This window comes from Taudactylus pleione, unplaced genomic scaffold (genome assembly GCF_031769625.1).
Source record: "Taudactylus pleione unplaced genomic scaffold, aTauple2 ptg000538l, whole genome shotgun sequence".
NCBI lineage: Eukaryota > Metazoa > Chordata > Amphibia > Anura > Myobatrachidae > Taudactylus > Taudactylus pleione.
Window position 1 is genome coordinate 681,877 of NW_028284940.1, and position 23,062 is coordinate 704,938.

Below are 23,062 nucleotides of genomic sequence, written 5' to 3' on the forward strand. Positions count from 1 at the left end.
CGGGTTATTCGGTATATCTCTGGTCTCATACAAGGTCCAGTTGCTTTCCTGTCTCCGGATTCCCAATTCCTATCATACCTCCCTCCGGAATCCCTTGGTGCTCCAGTATTGCTTCACAGCATTCTGCTCCAGTGCTATCCAGAAAACCTGCTCTAGTTTTGCTTCACAGGATTCTGCTCCACTGATATCTAGAAAACCTGCTCCAACATTGCTCAACTGTATATTTCTTTAAAGCCTGCCTCAATTGTTCTTCTGGGAACCAGTTCTGGCTTATTGCAGTCTGCATTTGAACAATTTATATTTTGCTGCAGGTAATTCTGCTAGACCAGAGGTTCCCAAAGTCCGCCATTACAGTCCACGTTTTAGGGTTATCCAAGCTTGAGTCCAGATGGTTAAATCAAATGGATTGAGGTACTAATTAAGTCACCTGTGCTCAAGCATGGATATCCCTAAAACATGGACTGTAATGGCGGACTATGGGAACCTCTGTGCTAGACTGCATCTGTTCTCAATACCATTCTCCTGCATCATTCTTCTATTGCTAGTATAGCTGTATGAAGAACAGCATTATTAAACCACCCAAGCTTCATCCACACTCCAGGTCATACAGCTAGCCCAGGGGACCCAGACCAGAATCAACAAACCCCCAGTACCGTGACACAGGCTTAGGTCAAAATAGGTAGCATGGACAACCCATTGAGTTTGATCTACACACCTGCCCAGATGTAGACTATAATACTCTGTCTAGTATATATTCACTTCCCTGGAGTTCAAGTCCTTTTCAATTGACATAAATTTCACATATGAATTGTCGCTCAGTGTCAGAGTGCTGCTTTCAGATATACATACCTTAATTATTTGTGTTAGCGTTTGTGCTGAAGACTCAGCAACCACTGCTAGCAGCAGACATCTGTGCAGCTCCCGTATACTTGAAGCAAGGGTGACAGAAAAGGGAGTGAAGGCTCTTTTATGATCACTCACATCATCAGCAACGTAAAGAAATTGTTTTGATCCATCCAATATGGCAGACAAAACTTGTAGTGCACATGCACGAGTCTAAAAGAAAAAACAACAATGTATGATTACACAGATAACAGCTAAAAAATAAGGAGAGATATTGCGTTTAAATGTTATGATGAAAATAGTCCTGTATACTTTTAGTTTATTATTTACATACAAGTTCCTATTCCTGAAGACAACTCATACCTTTGGAGAATAGTCCTTAAGTACTACAGTCATCAGAGACACAGACTGTGGACTCCCTATTCCAGGCATATCTGAAATGAAGGCTGACCAGTAACCATATAGAACTTTCTTTTCAATTGACTTTATCGCGGACAGAAAGCAGCATAAGGCCCCTTGCCGAACTTTGGCTTGGAAAAACCTTAAATGAAACATAAAAGGTATGGTAAGTGAAACGAGCATAGTGATTCACATTCATGTGTTTAATGTAGCTTTGCGTGTCCATAAGTTATACGTTTTTATGGTTTAGTGCACTATGTAAGTTTATTAGTGCATTATGGGTGTCTTTGTTTTAGAACACTGTTGTAGTGTGTTGATTGCATACAGAAAATATTTTAAATGATCTTTGTTATATTTTCTGCAATATATAGTTTATAGTTTATAAATAAGCCATTCGTTAAGGCTTTATCCAAGTTGACGCAGTAATGAAAGGTTTTCTCCGAAGAAAACTTTTCGCTTCTATTGCCCGAATTTGCCGCTTAACGCATGTTTGTGCGCTCCCGTTTATCGTGCTATCCTTATTGCAAAACCGGAGATAACCAATTTGCACAATAATTCTTGCATGGATAACAGGCGATAAGTACAAATGAAAATGAGGACATTAGCCTGTACCCCAAAATAAGGTAAACTAAGGTAGGGTAATAGTATAGAAGTGTGTTAGTGGCCATAATCCAAGGGTTTGGGGTTATTAAATTGTGTCCAAAGGCTGGTATGTGCATTTTCTCTAACACTGAAAAAAAAGGAAAGAAAGCAATATTTTTTGGCCAAAATAAATGGGTGTAAGTATTTCCTTGTGTCATTCAGGGAATTGAAAAAAAAATAAAAAAAAATACACCTTTCACTTGTACCTGTAGTGTTTAAAACACCTGTTCCATCCCATACAGCCTCCCATAATCCTGTCCCACTACTTCCATTTTCCAACACTTTTTAATTTTTCAGCCAAAAAATGACATGCATTATTGGCCAAATTAAACCAATACAAAAATACTTTTACCTAATTAATCATTAAGGAGGGTGTACCAGTGGTTCTGCACCAAGTCCCGAAATTTTTAGACAAAAAATAGGGGTTTTGTACAACTTATCACCTGCTCAGAGGTGGTGAAAAGATATTTGCGATAATTCCTATACCACTTTTCACGTATGTGAAAACCGCGGCTAATTGGATAGCACAATAACCATTTTTGGAGAAAAGTTTTACCCGGTGAAAACCTTTCGGAGAAAAATGGGTAATCGCGGCTAATTGGATAGCCAGAAAAGTTTGGTAAACTGGCTTACACCAAAAAATTAACCATAGTGTGTATCTGTGTCCATGTCATAAGGAATATAGATTGTAAGCCCCACTAGGTGGATCCTAATGAATATTTAGAACTTGTATTTAGGCGCTAGTCGAGAAATGTGCAAAAAGATATATTACTAATAGCAGCAGCCACCAGGTGAGTTATGCAAACTTACTAAAAACCATCTACGAAAGGCCACTAAACAAAACCAAAAGGTGATTGCGCTTATCGAACCTTATAATGTCAGGAATAGACTATATAAAATATTTTCATTATACCTATGGTGTTTTGAGTCAATTCCTGACATTATAAGGTTTAATAAGCGCAATCACCTTTTGGTTTTGTTTAGTTTAGGATCCTAGTAAATGCAAAGCCTATTTTGGCGATCCTCATAATTTAGGCCCTATGCACTGGTGACTAATAACCAATACAAACCCTATTCTCTGGTGGAGACCTAAATGTTAGAGCCTAGTATACATCTGATCCCACACTTGCTATCTCACTTCCTATCTTGGGTCCTGAAGCATCTACTAATCTGAGTTAGGAGCTTCTCATCTCCTGCTATGAAATTGATTAGCTGCTAGTGGGAAATATATCACAATTTTAAATCACTGTTCTATAACTTGTAAATGTGTAGCTGCAGATGATTGATTATGTTGTAGTATTCCATAAAGACAAAAAGTTTGTACAGTGCATTTTAGTGCAATGTATGTATATTTGTCTTGTAGCAATGTGTATTTATAACAGTGTTTTTGGTGTAGTAGAGTGTGTTTTAGAACAGTGTGGCTAATAAAAGAGAATGTATGAGTCTATGTGAGAGCAACAACTTTCCCCCTAAACTGGAATTTACTAGGATCACCTGAATTTATATATAAACCATTATTTAGATCTAACGAATAATTCACATCAGTCCCTGCCCAAGTGGGGATTACAATCTCTGGGCCTAATTCAGACCCGCTCGCGAGCGCTGAGCGCTCGCAAGCGGGTCGATGTTGGCCCAGTGCGCATGTGCAAGACAGTGCCCAGTGCTCATGCGCGAGACCCGGATAGCGACGGGCAAGTAGTCACTCCGGGTCTCGCTACAAAGGGAGCGTGCTGTCGATGGTGAGTGACAGCATGCCCCCTTTGGTGGGTGTGCCGGTGGCGTGGCTGCCTGGACGGAGACGTTCCAATGTGAACGCCTACCATCTGGGGCCGGCCCCACTGACATCACAAGTGATGTCAGTGGGAAGTGCTCTCGGCTATGATAGAGCCGAAAGCACTCCAGGGCTTGCGGACACGAGACCCTACCACAAGGGTCTCGTCGCAAGCCCGATGGTCGCGATGGTCTTGACCATCGCGACCATCTTCCTGGCCGCTCGCTATAGCTGTGGGTGGTCACCCACAGCTATACGAGCAGCCAGGAGGCCGCTCTAAAAATGAAGAAGGACGGCCATGATTCAGTGCGAGCGCTCTGTCAGAGCGTCCGGCTCTGAATCAGGGCCTCTATTCCCTATGACATGGACACAGAAACACACTATAATTATTTCTTCTTCGGGTTCCATAGGGTCCACATGATCTACCTTGGGGTATGTAGTTGGATCACATCCAATGTACCGAACAGCAAAGCTTTGGAGCACCCAGCATGCACTGGTCCTCCTTCCTATATACCCCGCCCCCAGCCACAGGCATTCAGTTTTATTGTTTGGTGCACGGCAAGCCAGTTGCACCTGCTATGCAGCAGGACTGCCTAAGCAGTCCTAAGCTTTTTTGTTTATGATTTACCTTAGTTTTCAAAACTTTAGAGTTTAGCGGTACCAGCTGCCGGTAATGACGCTGTACTGCGACTCCGTCTACCTCCGCCAACGCCGAACACCAGCACCGCTATATGCCCTGAGGTTATCAGCAGGCCTCAGAGTGGCTTAGCTAGCGGCTTAACGCTGAGGTCCGGGACTGCAGTGGGGTCACGGAGATGTCAGGTAAGGATTCCTCTTGGGGAATCATGCGCAAAGCAATCCCACGCCTCCGATGTTGAGACGGCTGCGAGTGAAAACCTCATCTGAGTCCTCACTAAGGCGGCCGGGGCCATATCGTCTGTTGCCGGGGACGGGTGGTAAGACGCACTAGAGCACACTAGTCAACGTCTTGCTACCTTGTAGTTCAGCGTACCCGGCCATCAAAATCGCAGCCTAGGGGAGATAAGGAGCTCCCCTGGCCGATCGTCCCCGCCAGACGCGAACTTCCGGTTACGGATTCCCACGTCTGGCTTGCCATAATTGACCACCTCGTGTATGAGACGTGCGCAGTTTAGCGTTTGTACATGCACTGCTGACGGTTGGTCTCAGTGGTTTGGTCTGTCTCCCTATATACCTCTCCCTTGGGTTTGGCATACAGCGCACTCTATATCCTACCATCACCCCTCAGAGGGCTGGTCAGTTGATCCAGAGTCCATATTGCTGTAGCAATTGTGCATATTTATGCATTGTGTGTGACTGTATGCTAGCTGCTGTGTGTACACTGCCTAAGGGCCTGATTCAGACCCACTCGCGAGCGGCTGTCCGCTCGCAAGTGGGTCGATGTTCTGCACTGAGCATGCGCACGACGGAGGGAGCTCCGTCGTGCGCATGCGCCAGACGCGGCGAGCGAAGGATTTTCCTTCGCTCGTAGTGTCTCTTCAAAGGGGACGTGCTGTCGATGTTGACTGACAGCACGCTCCCTTTGGTGGGCGTGCCTCCCTGACGGGGGCGTTCCCACGGGAACGCCTCCCGTCAGAAGCTGGCCCACTGACATCACTAGTGATGTCAGTGGGAGTGATTTTGGCTCTGATAGAGCCAAAATCACTCCGAGCCTTGTGGTTGAAAAACTCAACCACAGGCTTTTGTACGCAGTTTCGATGATCGCGATGGTCACGACCATCGCGGCCATCAAACTGCACGCTCGTATAGGCTGTGGGTGGTGACCCACAGCTATACGAGCGTCCAGGAGGACGCTCCATAGTTATGGAGGACGGCCCTCATTCACAGCGTGCGCTCTGCTCAGAGCGTACGGCTCTGAATGAGGGCCTAAGTTTTCTAAACTGTCGGGTGCAACTATCACTGTGTTTCTCCTCATCCCTCTGCAGGTGTGTGGGGTGTTTCATTGATAAGTCACATTGCATTAACACTGTATACCATTCATATATTTTTTGACACGTCTGAAGGTAAAAGTGAGGATGGGATCCCTCCAGTGCTTATATCCTGTAAGTCCTGTTCTGCAGGCATGTCTGACCAGGATGTTAACTTGAATGGGTTCTGTAATAACTGTTGTAAACAGTTATCGAATATTTCTTTTACACCTGCACCAGCAACAGAGTCATCCTAGATGGCGATCACACCTGAGGTTTTGTCCTATCTGATAGGTAAAGCCACGGAGGTACAGGCTCCAGCTGCTGTAGTGCCTCATGCTATGGAGTACTCACAGCATGTACATCATCCCATGTGTTTGCCCCCCATGAATCCCTGTTGGGTTAATGCGGCTGTTCACTCTAGCCAGAGTATATTACCATCATCAGCCTCTTTGCAGGTAGACAGACCAGTGGTAATAAAGAAGCAGGGGCACAAGAGGTTCTCGTCATGTCTTGCCTCAAGACTCTGACTCGTCCTCCTCATCTGACAATGAGTCTCAAAAAAAGAAGAGACACAATCAATCCCTTGTGTATGTCCCCTCTCTAGTAAGAGCGGTGAGATCTGTCCTCAATATGGAGGAAGAGGAGGTTGTGCTGACATCTAAGGAGGTAATCTTTAGACATCAAGCAGTGGCGAAGGATTATTTCCCTCAGTCAGGGCAGTTGACAAATCTCATGTCTGAAGCATGGGGTACCCCTAGTAAACATTTTCATGCCACTAGTAATGTAACCTCTCGGTACCCATTTGCACCAGGGGGCGTGTAGTAAGTGGGAGGTTCCCCCAACGGTAGATGCTCATGTGACCAGGTTAATCAGGAGAACTACGTTGCCTATTCCTGCAGCATCCTCATTAAAAGAGGTTACGGATAGAAAGTTTGATAATCACTTGAAATCAATTTTTCAGGGGCCATTAACAGACCAGCTACGGCTATAGCCTGGGTGGCCAAGGCTATGGAGGATTGGACCAGGTCTCTTCTCGGCCAGATGCAGAAAGCAGCTATGTATTTGGGGGAAGCAGGCATCTTGGCTTCTAGGGTTTCGGCTAACTCAGCGGCAGCCTGAAGAACCCTTTGGCTAAAAAACTGGAAGACAGATCCTGGGTCTAAAAAGACTCTGGAGTCTTTGCCTTTTACAGGCAAGGTACTGTGTGTGGACCAGGATTAGATGATATAATGAACTCGTTGGCAACACCAAAGTCTGCTGAATTGCCATCTACGTCTACTTCTAGAAGGCAGTCGTCATCTCAGTCCTTTCATCCACAGAGTAGGACGAAGAAACAGTCCTCGGCCAGACAGGGTCAGTCTCATAGAAAACTGCAGCCCAAGAAATCTTGGTCAACCAAGCGGCCGGCTTCCAAGCCAGCCGGTAAACCTACTGTCTGAGGGGACGGGCCTCCCCCTGAAGGATGTCAGGGTTGGAGGCCAACAGTTTTCCCAGGCCTGGCAGCAGATATCCACGGACGCCTGGGTACGAGAGCTGGTCTCTCAGGGTTATACCATTACATTCCTAAGGCATCCCCCTCAGAGGTTTGTTCCTACAAACCTTCCTGCAGACCCGGCCGGGTTTCGGCCTACTAGGAGGTTGTTAGGGCCCTCCAGGACTCAGGAGTCATAGTGCCTGTTCCTGTGACACAACAGGGAAAGGGGTATTACTCAAATTTATTTTTGATTCTAAAGCCCAATTGGTCGCACTGACCTATCCTGAATCTAAAATCTTTCAACAGATTTGTCAGGGTGCCAAAATTCCGTATGGAAACTCTACGGTCAATTATGCTGGTGATGGAGCCAGGATACTTCATGGTTTCACTGGACATACAGGATTCATATCTACATGTCCCGATTGCAAGATCCCACCAGGCCTTTCTCGCAAGGGAAATAATTAGCTCTACCTGTGGATCTTTTAAAATGTGTCAGCCACTAATGAATACACCTGCGCACCTGCTAGGAAAAATGGAAAGCATGCACTATTAGTGCTCCCTGAGGAATGAGTTTGGGAAACACTGTCAAATAGTTATCAGCACACCATATTCCAATGTTCAGCAGAGCTGAAGCTATTCTGAGATTGAGATCAATAACATTAGAGAATGTTTCACAATTAAAAGATACAAACAAAAAAAAGGATTAGAAGCACTAATGGATTGTTTCTGATTTTTGCTAAACAGTAATCTAATCACTCACCATTCATTAGAGCAGAGTGATTATTCAAATATTCTGGGCTTCAGTCCTGCACATGCAGGAATAATGCGCTCATCACTGCTATTATTCATAGCACAACTAAAAGGTACCCATACATCTGCGACGATTGTCACGATCCTGCGATCAGATGGGAAACGCCGATCCGCCGGTCGGAACTGCCGACCGTGGATCATCGATGTTCAGTGATCCGATGTTCACCGATTTGACAATCACGATCATTTTTTGATCGCGATTGTCATATCGGTGAAATCCAACATGATGCATTTCTGCGATGCCGGGTTGCCGGATCGCGGCAATCCGTCGCAGATGTATGGGGCCCTTAAGCAGGTACAAAGAAAATTATCTTCATTCTAATAGGTATTTAATATACATTATTTCTGATCATTAACTTGGCACACACATGGTAAAGATGAAGGAACAGAAACAATAGCGCCATATGTGTACTGTGCACACTTACTACACTGTCAGATGCAGTGAAGAGAAGCAGAGCATCGATTTTTTGATTGGGTTTTACAAATCTAATTTACAGGTCTATGAATGGAGTTTTTCTGAAATAAGGACTTATTAGTTGTCTGTAATTTTGTGTCTGAGAACAAATTCTTGAATCTGTAATCTAATTAGTACAAAGATGGATGGATGGGTGGGTGGGTGGATGGATGGATGGATGGATTGGAGTCCAGCACTCCCATAACGACTCGTATACATGCAGAGGTGCGGCACTCAATGGAAAGTTTAAGTAAAAAAAAATAAAAAAACACAAAAAAAACTCCTGACCTTATTTTACTTTGCAAACCGCCTTCTGCATCGGAATACTCAGAGTCACTGCTGTTCAGTTTCTTGAACCTTGCAGAAGGTGAAGCTGTTAGATCCTTCCCAATAGCTTTTCCTATTGCTTTTTGTGGCCCTAAATAGGGAGTGTAGTTGGTATCTGCTGCACCCAGCTTCAGTTTTTCTAGTGCAGGTGTCAGTCCATCTGCCAAGTCACTCTCCTTTTCATCCTTCTTCTCTTCTTCCTGCTGGCCTCTCTTTTGTTTACCCCTGAATTTCTTCTTTTTATTCTGTATGAAATACAAAGATGTCAAAGCATACCATTATTAGCAATGTTAACAGTGACTGGAAGAAAAGTGCTTTCCTTTCCAAAGCCGACAGAATAGCAAGTTTTACCGTTGGTTTCATATATTAATGCAATATGCCTTCTGCAACTCTCATAAATCACAGTATAGTACAGTTAAATAATGTGTGCTTGGCTTTTAACATCAACCACAGGTGTAATTACCTCTGTAGTAAAGAAATATATACTTTTATTTTCAAATATGGGACCTGATTCTGCAAGGAACGCAACTGTGAATGCAATATCGATTACGCACACAGTTCAACTGCAATAGTATGCTAATCCATTGTGATCACAATGCCGCCGCTGCACTACATAAGGACGCCCACTTTACCTTACACACTGCAAAATCATTGGTGCACTAGAGTACCATCACAGCCTCACGCACACTTGCACAAGCAGTTACTCAGAAATTGCTAAACTTCCAAGCACGCTATCAGGCCTGAGGCTGCGTAGGGCATCGCAGTGGATCATTTATGCACACCCATGCAACGGCATTCAAACGCATTGGCATGCCTGCGTTCAGCGGACCCCCTGACATCATTTACAGACATGCCAGATAATGATCAGATAAACAAAACATAAGGCTGGAAATGTAAAACAGTTCGATTTGCAAAAAGTGCAAAATTTTCAACTATTTTGCCATGGGATTTCAAAAGGAGTGGTTTCAAATAATATGATATATGGTAAGAACTTACCTTTGTTATCTCTATTTCTACGAAGTCCATAGGGTTCCACAGGATACCTTGGGGTATAGGTGATGGCGGCAGACATCCAGGCACCACAGAGTTAAAAACTTCTCCATCCTCCCAGGATGCACTGGGGTCCCTCTCCTATACCCCGCCCCCGAGCCTCAGGCACTCAGTTTCGTCACAAGCCATAGGCCGGAGGAGGATAAAGAGAGAGAGAAGAAAGTCTGGAACACACAAGAATCACATTCTCACCAGAGGGAGACAGAAAAACCGGTGACCAGAACCACAGCCCATCTGCAGTACAGGTGCGACAGGGCGGGAGTCCTGTGGAACCCTATGGACTTCGTAGAAATAGAGATAACAAAGGTAAGTTCTTACCATATCTCATATTTTCTACATCAGGGTCCATAGGGTATCCACAGGATACCTTGGGGATGTCCCAAAGCAGTATCCTTCAAGGGTGGGGATGCTCCTGTGCTGAGAGGAGAATCCGTCGCCCGAAGGAAGCATCCTGTGAGGCGTAGGTATCAAAAGCATAATACCGTACGAAAGTATGGACAGATGACCACGTGGCCGCCTTGCAAAGCTGAACAGCTGAGGCGCCACATCGAGATGCTCACGAAGGACCCACAGACCTAGTGGAATGAACCTTAACAGAAGATGGAACAGGAAGGCCCTCCTGAGCAAAAGCTTCAGAGATAGCCAGTCGAATCCATCCTGCCAATGTTTGTTTAGTGGCAGGCCAATCTCTTTTATGGAAGCCATAAAAGGACAAACAAAGAGTCTGACTTCCTATAGACAGAAGTGCGGTCCACATGGATTTTCAAAGCCCGCACCACAGCCAAGGTGGCCTCACCAACCGAAAGGTCCAGTGAAGTAAACTATGGTACAATAATTTCCTCGTTGATATGCAAACTAGATACCCCCTTTGGAAGAAACCCAGGATGAGTGCGCAGCACAGCCCTGTGTCTATGAAAAATTAGAAATTGAGGTCTGCATGAGAGAGCTCCCAATTCTGAAACCCTTCTGGCCAAAGCAATAGGCAGAAGGAATACAGTCTGAATGGGTAACCATTTCAAATCCACTGAGCCCAGTGGTTCAAACGGCTGTCCTTGAAGAGTCTTCAAGACCACAGCCAGATCCCATGGTGCCACAGGTGGAACAAAGGGAGGCTGAATAAGAAGCACCCCTTGCATTAAGGTGAGGACATCAGGAAGCATAACAATCATACGATGAAACCACACTGAAAGTGCAGACACCTGTACCTTCAGGGAAGCTAGGCGAAGACTCTGGTCTAAACCCGCCTGTAGGAAGGCCAGAACCCTGGACAATCTGAACACCTGAGGAGCATAACCTCTAGTGCGACACCACTGGAAGAAAGCCCGCCACACTCTATGGTAGATGTTGGCAGATGAAGGCTTCCAAGCTCTCAGCATGGTGTTGACCACAGAGCTGGAGAACTTCTGGACCTCAAGAGGGCAGTCTCAATAGCCCCGCCGTCAAAGACAGCCGACTCAGGTCCGGATGAAGGCAAGGACCCTGAGACAGCAGGTCCTGACGTTGAGGCAACAACAGCGGAGTGTTCACTGAGAGACCCTGAAGATCCGTGTACCAGTGCCGCCTGGGCCACGCTGTATCAATCAGCAGTAGCATGCCGCCTTCTTGCATGAATTTGCGTATCAGTCGAGGAAGAAGGGAGAACGGAGGGAAGAGGTACGCATACTGGAAGGTCCACTTGACCACCAGAGCAGCCACTAGACAAGCCTTTGCGTCTCTTGTTCTTGACCCGAACATTGGCAGTTTGTTGTCGTGTCATGAGGCCATGGAGATCTATCTCTGGAAGGCCTCACTTGTTCACCAGTAGCTGACACACTTCCTGGTGAAGAGACCAATCTCCTGGATGCACGTCTTGACTGCTGAGAAAGTCTGCTTCCCAGTGGAGAACTCCTGGTATGAACACTGCTGATATTGCGGTGAGATGCTTTTCCGCCCATACTAGAATGCGGGACACCTCTGTCAGAGCCGCCTGACTGCGAGTCCCTCCTTGGCGGTTTATGTATGCCACCGTGGTGCCGTTGTCCGACTGTACCTGCAAAGGTTTTCCCTGCAAGACCTGTCTTGCTTGCTGGAGAGCCTTGAATACTACCCGCAGTTCCAATATTTTTATTGGAAGAGCAGCTTCTACCGATGTCCACCTTCCCTGAAAGAAGTGTGGACCCATCACCGCTCCCCAGCCCTGGAGACTGGCATTCGTCGTCAGAAGGGCCCAGTTTGCGATCCAAAAGGGGCGCCCCTTGTTCAGGTGAACCGTCTGTAGCCACCAGGCCAGAGATAATCGCACCTCCGGGGAAAACACCATAGTCTGTGTCTTTATCCTTTGGGGCGACCCATTCCATCTGGAGAGGATCAGCTTCTGCAGAGGTCTCGAGTAAAACTGGGCAACCTCCACCATGTCGAACATGGATACCATGGGTCCCAGTAACCTCATTGCTGAGTGAATAGACAGCCGGCGACTCTGCAGGCAAAGACGGACCTTTGCCTGTAACGCAGAGATCTTTTCTCCCGTCACCAAGATCCTCTGATGTTGGGAATCCAACAGAGCTCCTAGATGGAGCATCCTCTGAGATGGTACCAGGGAGGACTTCTTCCAATTTATCAGCCAGCCGCGAGACTGCAATACAGAGACTGCTAGTTGCAGATAGAGCTGAAGTTTCTCTGAGGACTCCGCCAGTAACAGGAGATCGTCCAGATAAGGTAACAGGCGGACTCGCTGCAACCGCAGGAGCTGCCATAATGGCCATAACTTTGATGAACACCCGAGGTGCTGTAGCCAAACCGAAGGGCAGAGCCTGAAACTGGAAGTGGTCCTTGACCACTGCAAATCTGAGGAAGCACTGGTGTGCTGGGACAATAGGGAAATGCAGGTAAGCATCCTGAATATCCAGCGACACCATGAAATCCCCAGGTTCCACTGCTAAAATAATGGAACGCAGGGTCTCCATCATGAACCGAGGAACCCTCAGAAATTTGTTGAGGGATTTGAGGTTGAGTATTGGCCGGTAGGACCCACTGGGTTTCTTCATCAGAAAAAGATTGGAGTAATACCTCAATCCCTTCTGAGACAAAGGAACTGGCACTATAACTCCATTCTGGAACATCGAGTGCATTACCTTCTTGAGTTCCTGGGCCTTGTCCTGATTGGACGGAAGGCCCGTGGTGAAAAACCGGCGGGGAGGCCTCCTGCGGAAGGAGAGGGCGTACCCCTGAGAGACCACTTCTCCAACCCATGTGTTTGAAGTGGTCAGACACCAGCTTTTTGGGCGAATTTCAGAAGTCTGCCTCCCACTTTGAGGTCCCCCAAAGAGAGGCCCGTCCCGTCAGGCCGAAGGTTTGTCATCGGACTTGGGAGTGGGACGTCTGGTACTCCAGGCCTGCGTCCTGGGCTTTGCAGGTTTCTTGGCGGCAGTCCTCCTAGGAAAGGACTGTACCCTGGGTCTGTTCTGCGTTCTATAGGCCCTTTTTGGAATCAGCATCCGCCTTCCAAGAACGCAGCCACAGGATACGACGAGCCGCCACTGCTGCCGAGGAGATCTTGGACGCCATGAGGCCCATATCTAAAGCTGCCTCATAAATGTAGGCAGCTGAGTCCCTTAAATTACCCACCAACTCCACCTGATCAGGTGACGAGTCTGGGTCCAGGGATGCCTCCAAGGTATCAGCCCAGTACTCCATAGCTCTTGCCACCCAGCACACGGCCAAAGCCGGCCTGGACACGCCTCCTGCAAGGGAATATTTCTACCCTGCGATCCGTTGGATCCTTTAAGGAGGACATAGAGGGCATAGGCAATGTAGCACTCTTTACTAGACATGTAAATCCACTTGTGGCGGGTTATTACATTTTGCTAAATAATTATCTGCAAAAGGGTATGCCACCGCAAACCGTCTAGGGGGCTGGTAACGCTTACCCGGCGTTTTCCACGCCTCCTCTAAATGATCCACTAGCTGATCAGATAGGGGAAACACTGTAGTATCACTTTTAATATCCTTGAAAAAGGCATATTTTGATTTAGCTATAGGAGGAGCGCTATGCTCAATAACCAAGGCCGTGCGCACCGCACGTATGAGCCATCATCTGTCGTCACAGCATCCTGATCTTGATGAGGTTGCAGCAGACGCTTCTGCGCCCGCACAGACGACTAGCCCTGTAACACCTCTGACAGCTGTTGTACTGAGGTAGACAGTGAATTAGCCCACGCAGGTTCATGGATGACCTGAGGGGGCGACAACGGGAAACTCTGAGGTACGATTAACTGTTTAGGAAACCCCTGCATAGGGGAGGACACCATAGACTGCTGTGAGACCCCCATCTGGGGACACGCAGGGGTTGTCATTAACTGGCCACTAAGATAGTAAGTGCCGCAGCAAAACAAGCCCATGGTAGCTCCTGCACAGGTATAGTGACAGGAATCGGCCGTGCCACCGCAGGCACGCCTTACATAATCCATCAGAGTTACCATCACCCTCTGCCAATGGTACCTTGCATACAGTACACTGAGGTGGAATGGGGAAATCATGCTCACTGTCAGACATACTGAGTGTGTGACCCAGAGCTGTATGTGACCACCGCACTTCACAACAAGTTGTATAGTGAGGTATAAATCCCCCTTGCAACACCGCACCGCAAGGGCTGGTTAGCAGAGAAGAAAAACAGGGATAGGGAAAATAGCTAACAGTATGTGAAAGTGAAAGTAACAGACAGCAGGGCTAGCCCAAAGTCACATACAATGCAGAATTTTGAAAACCCTGCAGTTTCTGGGCTTCATCACCTAACCAGACCTCAGCCTGGTAGGAAATAGTGCTGCATACACTGACCTTGCACCGGAGGAGAGGTATGCAGGGGGACCCAGACCGCGTTAACAGCTTCCAGCAGTGTTTGCCACATGTATTAAAATGGCCACCGAGGAGCAGAGGGAGGGCTGGTCCGGGGGCGGCGCGCATGCAGATGCCTAACCACCTTCTGGAGAGGCCGTGTGCAGCGGGGGAGGCGCAGGCTGCTTAGCAGGGAAAGCGCGCTCCCCTGGCATGCATTTAACCCCTGGGACGCTGGACATTTACTGTTTCTGTCCAGTCCTCAGTCCCAGGGGGTAGCGGAAAGCGCAGGGATTAGTAGCCTGGTTCCACACTGCAGCCAGTCCCCAGGGAGCCCCCTGCCTGGGGACTAAGGACTGTGCTATTCGGCTGGGACCCACCGCGGGACCTTGCCGCTTACCTGAACCCCCGTAAATCCGGCCACAGTCCGGGCAACCGGGGCCACCGCTAGCTGTGACCCCAGTCACCCACCAGCATCCCCGGATCAGTACCGGCGTTCTGGTACCAGCGGGGTGTAGGAGCGACGACATGGACGTCAGTACAGACTGTCCATGTTGTCTGCTCGTTAGATGTGCAGCCACAGCTGCATTGAAGAACTTCAGGGGCCTGCAGACCCCCACTCTGTACGGTGCATCCGACTTCGGCCAGGCACCGACGAAACCTGAGTGCCTGAGGCTCGGGGGCGGGGTATAAGAGAGGGACCCCAGTGCATCCTGGGAGGATGGAGAAGTTTTTAACTCTGTGGTGCCTGGATGTCTGCCGCCATCGCCTATACCCCAAGGTATCCTGTGGATACCCTATGGACCCTAATGTAGAAAAACAGTTTTAAGAAGCACAACAAAATCACAGCTAAAATTTACCCCAACCAAAACCTGTTACATTCTGTGCATAGTATATCAGGACATAAGAGTGCTGTTCTTATGGGAGACAGTAACACTCAATTATATTAGTCTGGACTGGGCTATATATGACAAGATTAGCATTAGAATGTAAGATTGTGCTGTTGGAGGACCCTGCTCCTTCCACTATCAAACAGAGTGGAAAAGCTAAATTCGTATGACACTATGGTATCAAACATTGTCTATATAAAACAAAGATCATGCATCCAAATTGGTTAACTGAAGGAAAAAAGCCCAGCAGAAATAAAAAGAAAAAACAGCCAGGAAGACTACTTTGTAATAGGAATTTGTGAAGCAATGGGCTTGTGGTTAGACCAGGCAAATTAGCATTTGCTTAAAGTCTGCAGTACAAAAAAGTATGGTAACAAATACTATGCGTAGAACTACAACATGGCAGGATACTAGGAAGTAATCTGGAATAAGGTAATATTAAAGATAGACAGGTTTGTTTATGGTAAAAATATGTTAGTCTCTGGCAACAATTTATACAGGGTGATTCATAAGTGTGGCAACACCCTTATAAAAAGGAAATGAGCAAGAAAATATAAATCTAAATGTCTACACATGATATTGAAGTGTGGGAAAACTTTTTTGGGTATGTCTTGAAATCAGCCATCTTGATTTTATAACATTTTTAATTGGTAAGGTAGTCATGTGACATCAAACAGATGCAGAATTTCATAAGAAAAGCAATGGTGTTCTTCGTTTTTACCGTTTTTACATATCTTTATTCATTCTCGAGGATTTAACAAAGTTTAGAGGATATGTTCGTAGTGCTGTCCACCATGTTGCAGTGTTAAGGCTATTATCTTTTCCCATTCCTGATGAACCTTGACCAACATGTCTGGCTGAATATGAGCACAACCGTCAACAATTTGTTGTTGCAGATGATAACGATCTTGTATCTTCACAGCATAAACATGTATATTGCATAAACACTGTATAGACAAAAACTATGATCTTCTCGTAGTGGAGCAATAATAATGTGAGCATGTGCATATTTGAATGAGGGAGAGATTTTTTGGGTATATAGATTAAAACTTACGTTAATTTTCAGTCTATTACTATATACATATATACAGTACTAAACTAAAGCGTGCTCCAAAACTAGTTTTGCCCTTTGCACTCTGGGCCTGATTCAGAGCCGCTCGTAAGCGGCCGCTCGTTCGCTCCGAGCGATGTTCGCACATCTGCGCATGCGTATGGGTCGTAATGCGCATGCTCCAACCAGTCATTGCGGTCGGAAATCGAGTGCTCGCAAAATAGCGAGTGCCTGCTAATTTGAGTGACAGGATGAGGCGTTTGTGGGTGGTAACAGGGGAAGGTGCTTGAAAACGGGGAGTGGAGATCCGAACGCAGGCGTGCCAAACGGTCAAAACGGGTGTTTTAAGGGTGTGCATAATTAACTAAGCAGCGTCATCGACCACGTCACTTGGTTGTTTCTTAGCCTGAACTGTTCGCATGATTGCGGTAGGAAAATCCTACCGCAAGCACTGCGAGCAGTTCAGATGCCTTTCGATGTACTCGATTAATCTAATAAATAGCGGAGATGACGTAGGATGCGAGCGGCCAGGGGGCGTCTTTACAAAATAGCAAGCGCATGTTTCGTTCGCTCGCTCAGACATAGAGGCGTCAACAGACCGCAAAGAGCGAGCGCTCAATTTAAATAGCCGGCCCCTTTTTCTGAACGAGCGAGCACAAATAGCGTCCGGCTCTGAATCAGGCCCTCTGTACCCACGTATTGGTTACTTTATTCTTGGGAGCACAACTAAGGTAGTGGTCCAATATTGCCTAAATGTTAGTTAACATACATAAAATTAAGCATCTAGTGTCTAATCATAGATCCTTCTGCTATTTACACTATAAAACATGTAGCTCTCCCAGTGATAAATATATTCAGCAGATGCCAAGCTAGTGTACAGAAAAATAATTAATGCAGACACTGAAACTATCAGGGTAATTAGAGCAAGAAACTTGTCGAATTCGCCCTACAGGAAATAGACAATCTGCATAACAGTAGCATAATCAGGATCAAACAGCTTAGGTTTGTACAATAGAATAATGTCTTCCAAATCCCAATAATAATAATAATAATAATAATAGTAGGGTGAATTTTAGTTTCTAACTTTAAGAAGTGACACAATTACATTGTAATAGACTCATTTGAGTTTTGGCTATGAATGACTGTTCAATTTCTAACACAGTCAAAGGCAGTGTTTGAATTGGGATGCAGAATCAGTCTCTAATGCAGAAGATCTGACAGAGGAGTAATGGTGCATACACACGGTCAGATTTTTCTTCAGATCAGAACGTAACTATTTTAAAAATCGTTCAATCGTTCATATCTGAAAGAAAAATCTGACATGTGGGCAACAATGAACGATGAGCGTTCCAGTTTGTCAGATAACGATATCTGATGTGTTTGCAGTCAGTTTTGGACGATTTCCATTCATTTTAATACAGTAAGAAATCGTTCAATCGTTTGCAAATCATTCATCTGACATATCTGACCGTGTGTATGCATCCAAGACTTTTCTAGAAGCATCGCACTAAGCCACTGCAAACCACAGATGGCGATGCCAAAACAGAAGCTCCGCTGTGACCTCTACTGCTTCGCTCTTAATCTTCTGTAGAGTGCAGGCAATGAGAGAAAAAAGAGAGGGTACATATATCTTAGTTGGAAGTTCTATGGAATAGACCGAACATCTGTTCCCCTTTTACATCTTATTTACTATTTCACAAAGCCTGCGGTATAAAGCTGTATTGTAGTTAGTGTTATGTCACACAAGGTTCCCCCAAACAGTGGTATTTACCCAAGTTTGTCGAACGGTGGTTGCATCACTTTGCTCTGGTTTTGTAAGTGATCTTCCATCATACTGAGGTAGAGGAGCTGGATACAGAACTGAAGGCATTTCAATATTGAGTCCCGGAAGTCCATGAAACATATATTTCTAGAATTCAATAATATTCACAATTACTATAAACAGATTGATACTTTAGTTATTAATAAGTTACTGAGGCAAAGTGGAGGTAAGAAACACAGTATACTACAAAATCAAATTGCTTAATACTTAGCATACTTACAGCATTATTTACAGAAATGAACAACCAAGAGAATATTTTTACCTCAGAAAGCATTATTAAAAATAATACAATGCAGTGCCGTCTGCTAATGTTTTAATGTTGTATAAATTGCCTACCCTCCAACATGACCCCTTCCAGCCGGTACAGAATGCTCTGCTCCTGGACTTCCCACCTAATTAATGATTGCAGCCACCTGTGTTGAGCAAGTTATGGTGCATACACACGATCAGATTTTTTCTTCAGATATGGACGATAACGATTTAAAAATCGTTCAGTCGTTCATATCTGAAGGAAAATCGTTCATATCTGACATGCCTGAACGATGGACGATCAACGATGCGCGTTCCCGTTTGTCAGATAACGATATCTGACATCTGATGGGTTTGCAGTCAGACTTGGACGATTCCATTCATTTTAATGCAGTCAAAAATCGTTCAATCGTTCAAATCGTTCAAAACTTTGGACAAATCGTTCAAATCGTTCAGATCGTTTAATCGTTCAATCGTTCATCTGACAAATCTGACAAGTCTGACAAATCTGACCGTGTGTACGCTCCATTAATAGATGAGAAAGGTGTTTCACCACAGGTGGATGCAATCATCAAGTAAGAAGGAATTCCAGGAGCAGCGCATTGTGTACCGGATGGAAGGGGTCATGTTGGAGGGTTGGAAATTGCAGTTACAGATGTGTCCTTACACATCTTTGCTCTAGTCGTGGCAAAAAGCCCCTTTTGGCGTACCAGATCCCGAGAGAGTCTGCAACTGGCCAGCGGCTTTTTTTTGCAGAGAATGCGTCTCAATTACATTGCAATGCCACTAGGATGCAAAAGCAGACTGTGCCAATTAATTTGATATGTGACTGAGCCTCTGAATTTGTATACGAAGTGCTACAATGCAAAGGCTGCAGCTTTTTCAGGTCAAGTTCCGTCGTGCTTTATTTAGAGACTAGGTGCACTCAAATATAGGGGCAGAACATCTTGGAATACTTTTTACTTGTGATGCGCTTATTGATTACTCTGTTCTGGTATGCAGATTGGCTCACCATTGTCCTTTTATGGGTTGGGTACAGGATGCCGCTGCTCGGGATGCCGGTGGTCAGAATGCTGACAGGATTAGAATACCAACACTCACCCTCTCCCTACCCTAACTCTTCCTCTCCGATGCCTGACAGTAACCCCCCAGTGCCTAAACCCCACACACTAAACCTAAAACTCCCCCTTTAGTGACTAACCCTAGCCTTTCCCTAGTGCCTAACCCCTAAAACCTAACCCTCCCCCCAACCCCACTATTTGCCTTCGGTATTACAGCGGTCGGGATGTCGGCGCCAGGATTGATGCCGAACGTATCCCCCTTTTATATTTAAATGTGTATGGGTATTAAATGATTTTATGCCATGAGAAGCACATTTTTGTTTTGTTTGAGGTCCCACATGTACACACTGGTTAAAAAAGATTTTGGGTGACGGAGGCTGCATCGTTATTGGATTATACGTTTATGACGCTGGAACTTCAGGAGATATAATACTCCTGTGGGGTACTTTCTCATCAATAAGACTTTCAACCTTTTTTACTGTATTACAATAAGGAGGGCGTGTCCTTTGTGTTTCATTTATGTTCTATATTAAGTATTAGGGATACTGTCAGGATAACTGTGGCTCTTGTATTTTGCGCATAAGAGAATGCTGTTTTAAGTGTTGCATATCAAAGTAATCAGTCTGTTCTTGCTTCCTAGTCGCATCGCAATGCGATTTACACGCACTTTCTGCAAAGAAAGACACCCAACACTAGAAGGGTTGCATGGGGCCCGACGGCTCACTCACGCCAGGCAAGTCACGCAGCATGTATGAGGACACATCTGTAGTTGTAGCAAGCACACACAGCTACAAAAGTTAAAAACTGGGAAGATTGACACTCAGGGAGGGCTTGATCACAAAAACAGCCTGATTTCGATTGTGATCAAGACACTTCCCTTGCCCAGGGAGGAACGCATGTCAATCTTTCAAGAAAGGCGCTAGCACTAATGGCTTCAACCTCCAGGCACAGGATGAGAGATTTCTCTGCACTCAGGTACAGTTCTCCTCCAGAGCTCCTTATCACCACTCACAGCTAGGAGTTTCCTGCAATGTCTTCTGACAACAGGTTCCCATGCTAGCTGTGAGGACAGCAGAAGCACCCCTTCCCTTTCTTCTCACACCTGGTTACCCCAGTGTTCTCTCATCCGCTGTAGATACACAGACAGAATTGTAGGGGAATATAGATTTGGTCTCACTTTGTTTTACATATAGGATGTCCCACCTTACATTTCTAACCATTTAGGAGCACTGAAAGAAATTCATTATATTTATTTGATATATTTAATGCTGACACTAACCTGTTACATTTTGGCAACTAGGAGACCAATAGTTTATATATGGTAACACTTTATAAGGAGGAATTAATTTTACCTGAAATATTTACCTAAGAGTGTACCAACATTACCTATACTTAATTGCTGAATACATTATGCCATTATTTGTGTATTCTGTCAAATATTTTTAAATATATAACAGTGATGCTATATCTAGGACATTTAACTGGGACTGCGCCCTTTTAGAGACAAATTGCATACAGGTGTTGGATACATGACACCTGATGTACACTAACCAGCATATAGTACATGCTTTAAGCTCTACATTTGTAAAGAGGTTTGCTTTTATAATTTTGTATGTGATCATTATCTGATTGTGCCCCATTAAAGAAACTAATGGTAGTTATCTGTTGGGTACACAATATTTTGGGGTGCATCAACAAACAGTAATTCTCTGCTCTGTTTTATCTTCGGTAGATTACATTTAAGCACTGCCATCATGTGCCTATTACCTATAAAGTACTAGGAATTCATTATAAACAATATAGTACTGTAAATATTTTACATATTTTCACCTTATTATATATAATCTAATTTGTTAAAGAAATACACATTTTTTTTCTAAACTAATTTTGAGAAATTAGCCTACTTATGCACTTTAATAACCTTTCCAGTATTCCATTGCTAATTCTGGGAAATGTTAAAACAACATAATATTTTATTAATATACTATTAAAAGTGAAAGTTTTAATAACAAAAAAAACTTTCATCATATTATAAAGAGAGCCCCACAAAGGAATCCTATTCCTCTCCTACTAAGCTTATGTATTACAACGGTCTTCACTCGGAGCACCTCGCAGGGACGTGTCCCCTTACAGAGCCCCTGTCCATGTGGGGGCTATTTGATACATGCCGACGCGAAGATTGCAATTGTTAATAAATAAAGGGCCCCTTATAAAGGTGCACATTCAAGCTGTAATATCAGGCAATTGGTAGAAAATATATAAATATCTGATAATGAATAGGAGAGGATCATTATCGGCCATGGCCAGAAATGCAGACAGAAGATAGGCCACATTGAGCCATCAGTGGTTATGTGTGTAGTCAATTTCAGACCACACTAACAAGCTGCAGTGGAGCCAAACGGGATCTGTCTGTCTGCTCAGTCCTGGGGGCTGAATAAGTGTCCCTGTCAACTGAAGGTGTGTGGTGGGTAATTGAGGGGGCGCTGTGTTCCTGGAAGAGCTTGTCAGAGTCACTGGGCTGCGGCCCCTGGATCTGGTGATGGATGGCTTTGCAGCCCTCTTAGAATAGTGTCCCGTTGAGAGTGCCTCTACTTGCTGCAGCCGTTCTCATTACATGTGTGGCAGCCATTTTAACTCCTCACTGCAGTTATTTCAAAGTACTCTGGCCTGACTAACCTTGCTGAAACTGTGGCAAGCTGTTCTAGTGCCTTTCCTCCTGTCTGACCTTGCAGTGCCTCTGTGGAGTTTTACCTGCTATATATCCCCCTGTTACCTTCTAGCTGTTTGCATCACCTCTCAGTTGTGACACTCCTATTGCTGCTGGGAGCCCTCCATTCTCCCTGCCCATTCTAATAATAATCTCGCACAAAGCTCTGCTTCAGGCTCCTCTGTTACATCTCTTCCTATGCAGTCTGGGACGCCACCTGCAGTTCTAGAGTTGATTGGGAGGTAGGAGATTACTTTATAACATTTATTACAGGCCATTATGACTGAGAAAAGGGTCAAATATTGCCTAGTTCCAAACTGATGCATCCTTGATCCGTCAAGATATACAAAAGATGCGTGAGAGAGTGGAGGAGGATGGAAGTTGAATATCCATGTTGGAGGGTATTTCTGCATCTATGAAGAAGCAAATTTGTACACTGGAAGAGAGTTTACGGTGCAATTTGAAGGATCTTGGTTTTGTGACTCGCTGGGTGCTCACAAGCAATATTTCCTTTTTGTGCCTTCTCTACTATAATCTATCATGTATATTGATTAATTGTGTCCTAATGGACTGAAGGTTCTTTTGTGGAATGTTACAGGTCTTAAGAAGATTACTCCTCTTGAGGCATCTCTGGTCCTTTGAGCCAGACATTGTGGGAAATCGGATATTGGCCTTGAAAATACCTTGGGTGGGGTGGTTTTATTACTCCCATTATCATAATTCTAGGGGAGTTTCTGCTATCATACATAAATAT

The 23,062-nt window shown here is 45.1% G+C and overlaps 1 protein-coding gene across 1 annotated transcript in view; it reads right to left on the bottom strand.

Moving 5' to 3' along the window:
• Positions 1–23,062, bottom strand: part of HEATR6 (HEAT repeat containing 6) — a 99,698-nt gene that overhangs the window by 43,370 nt on the left and 33,266 nt on the right. Inside the window, exons 7-10 of the mRNA XM_088451149.1 lie at positions 18,241–18,378; positions 8,631–8,914; positions 1,207–1,384; positions 850–1,056 (exon numbers count right to left, since the gene is read on the bottom strand). Coding sequence (XP_088307275.1) covers positions 850–1,056; positions 1,207–1,384; positions 8,631–8,914; positions 18,241–18,378 — 807 coding nt within the window. The remainder of the gene's footprint in view (positions 1–849; positions 1,057–1,206; positions 1,385–8,630; positions 8,915–18,240; positions 18,379–23,062) is intronic.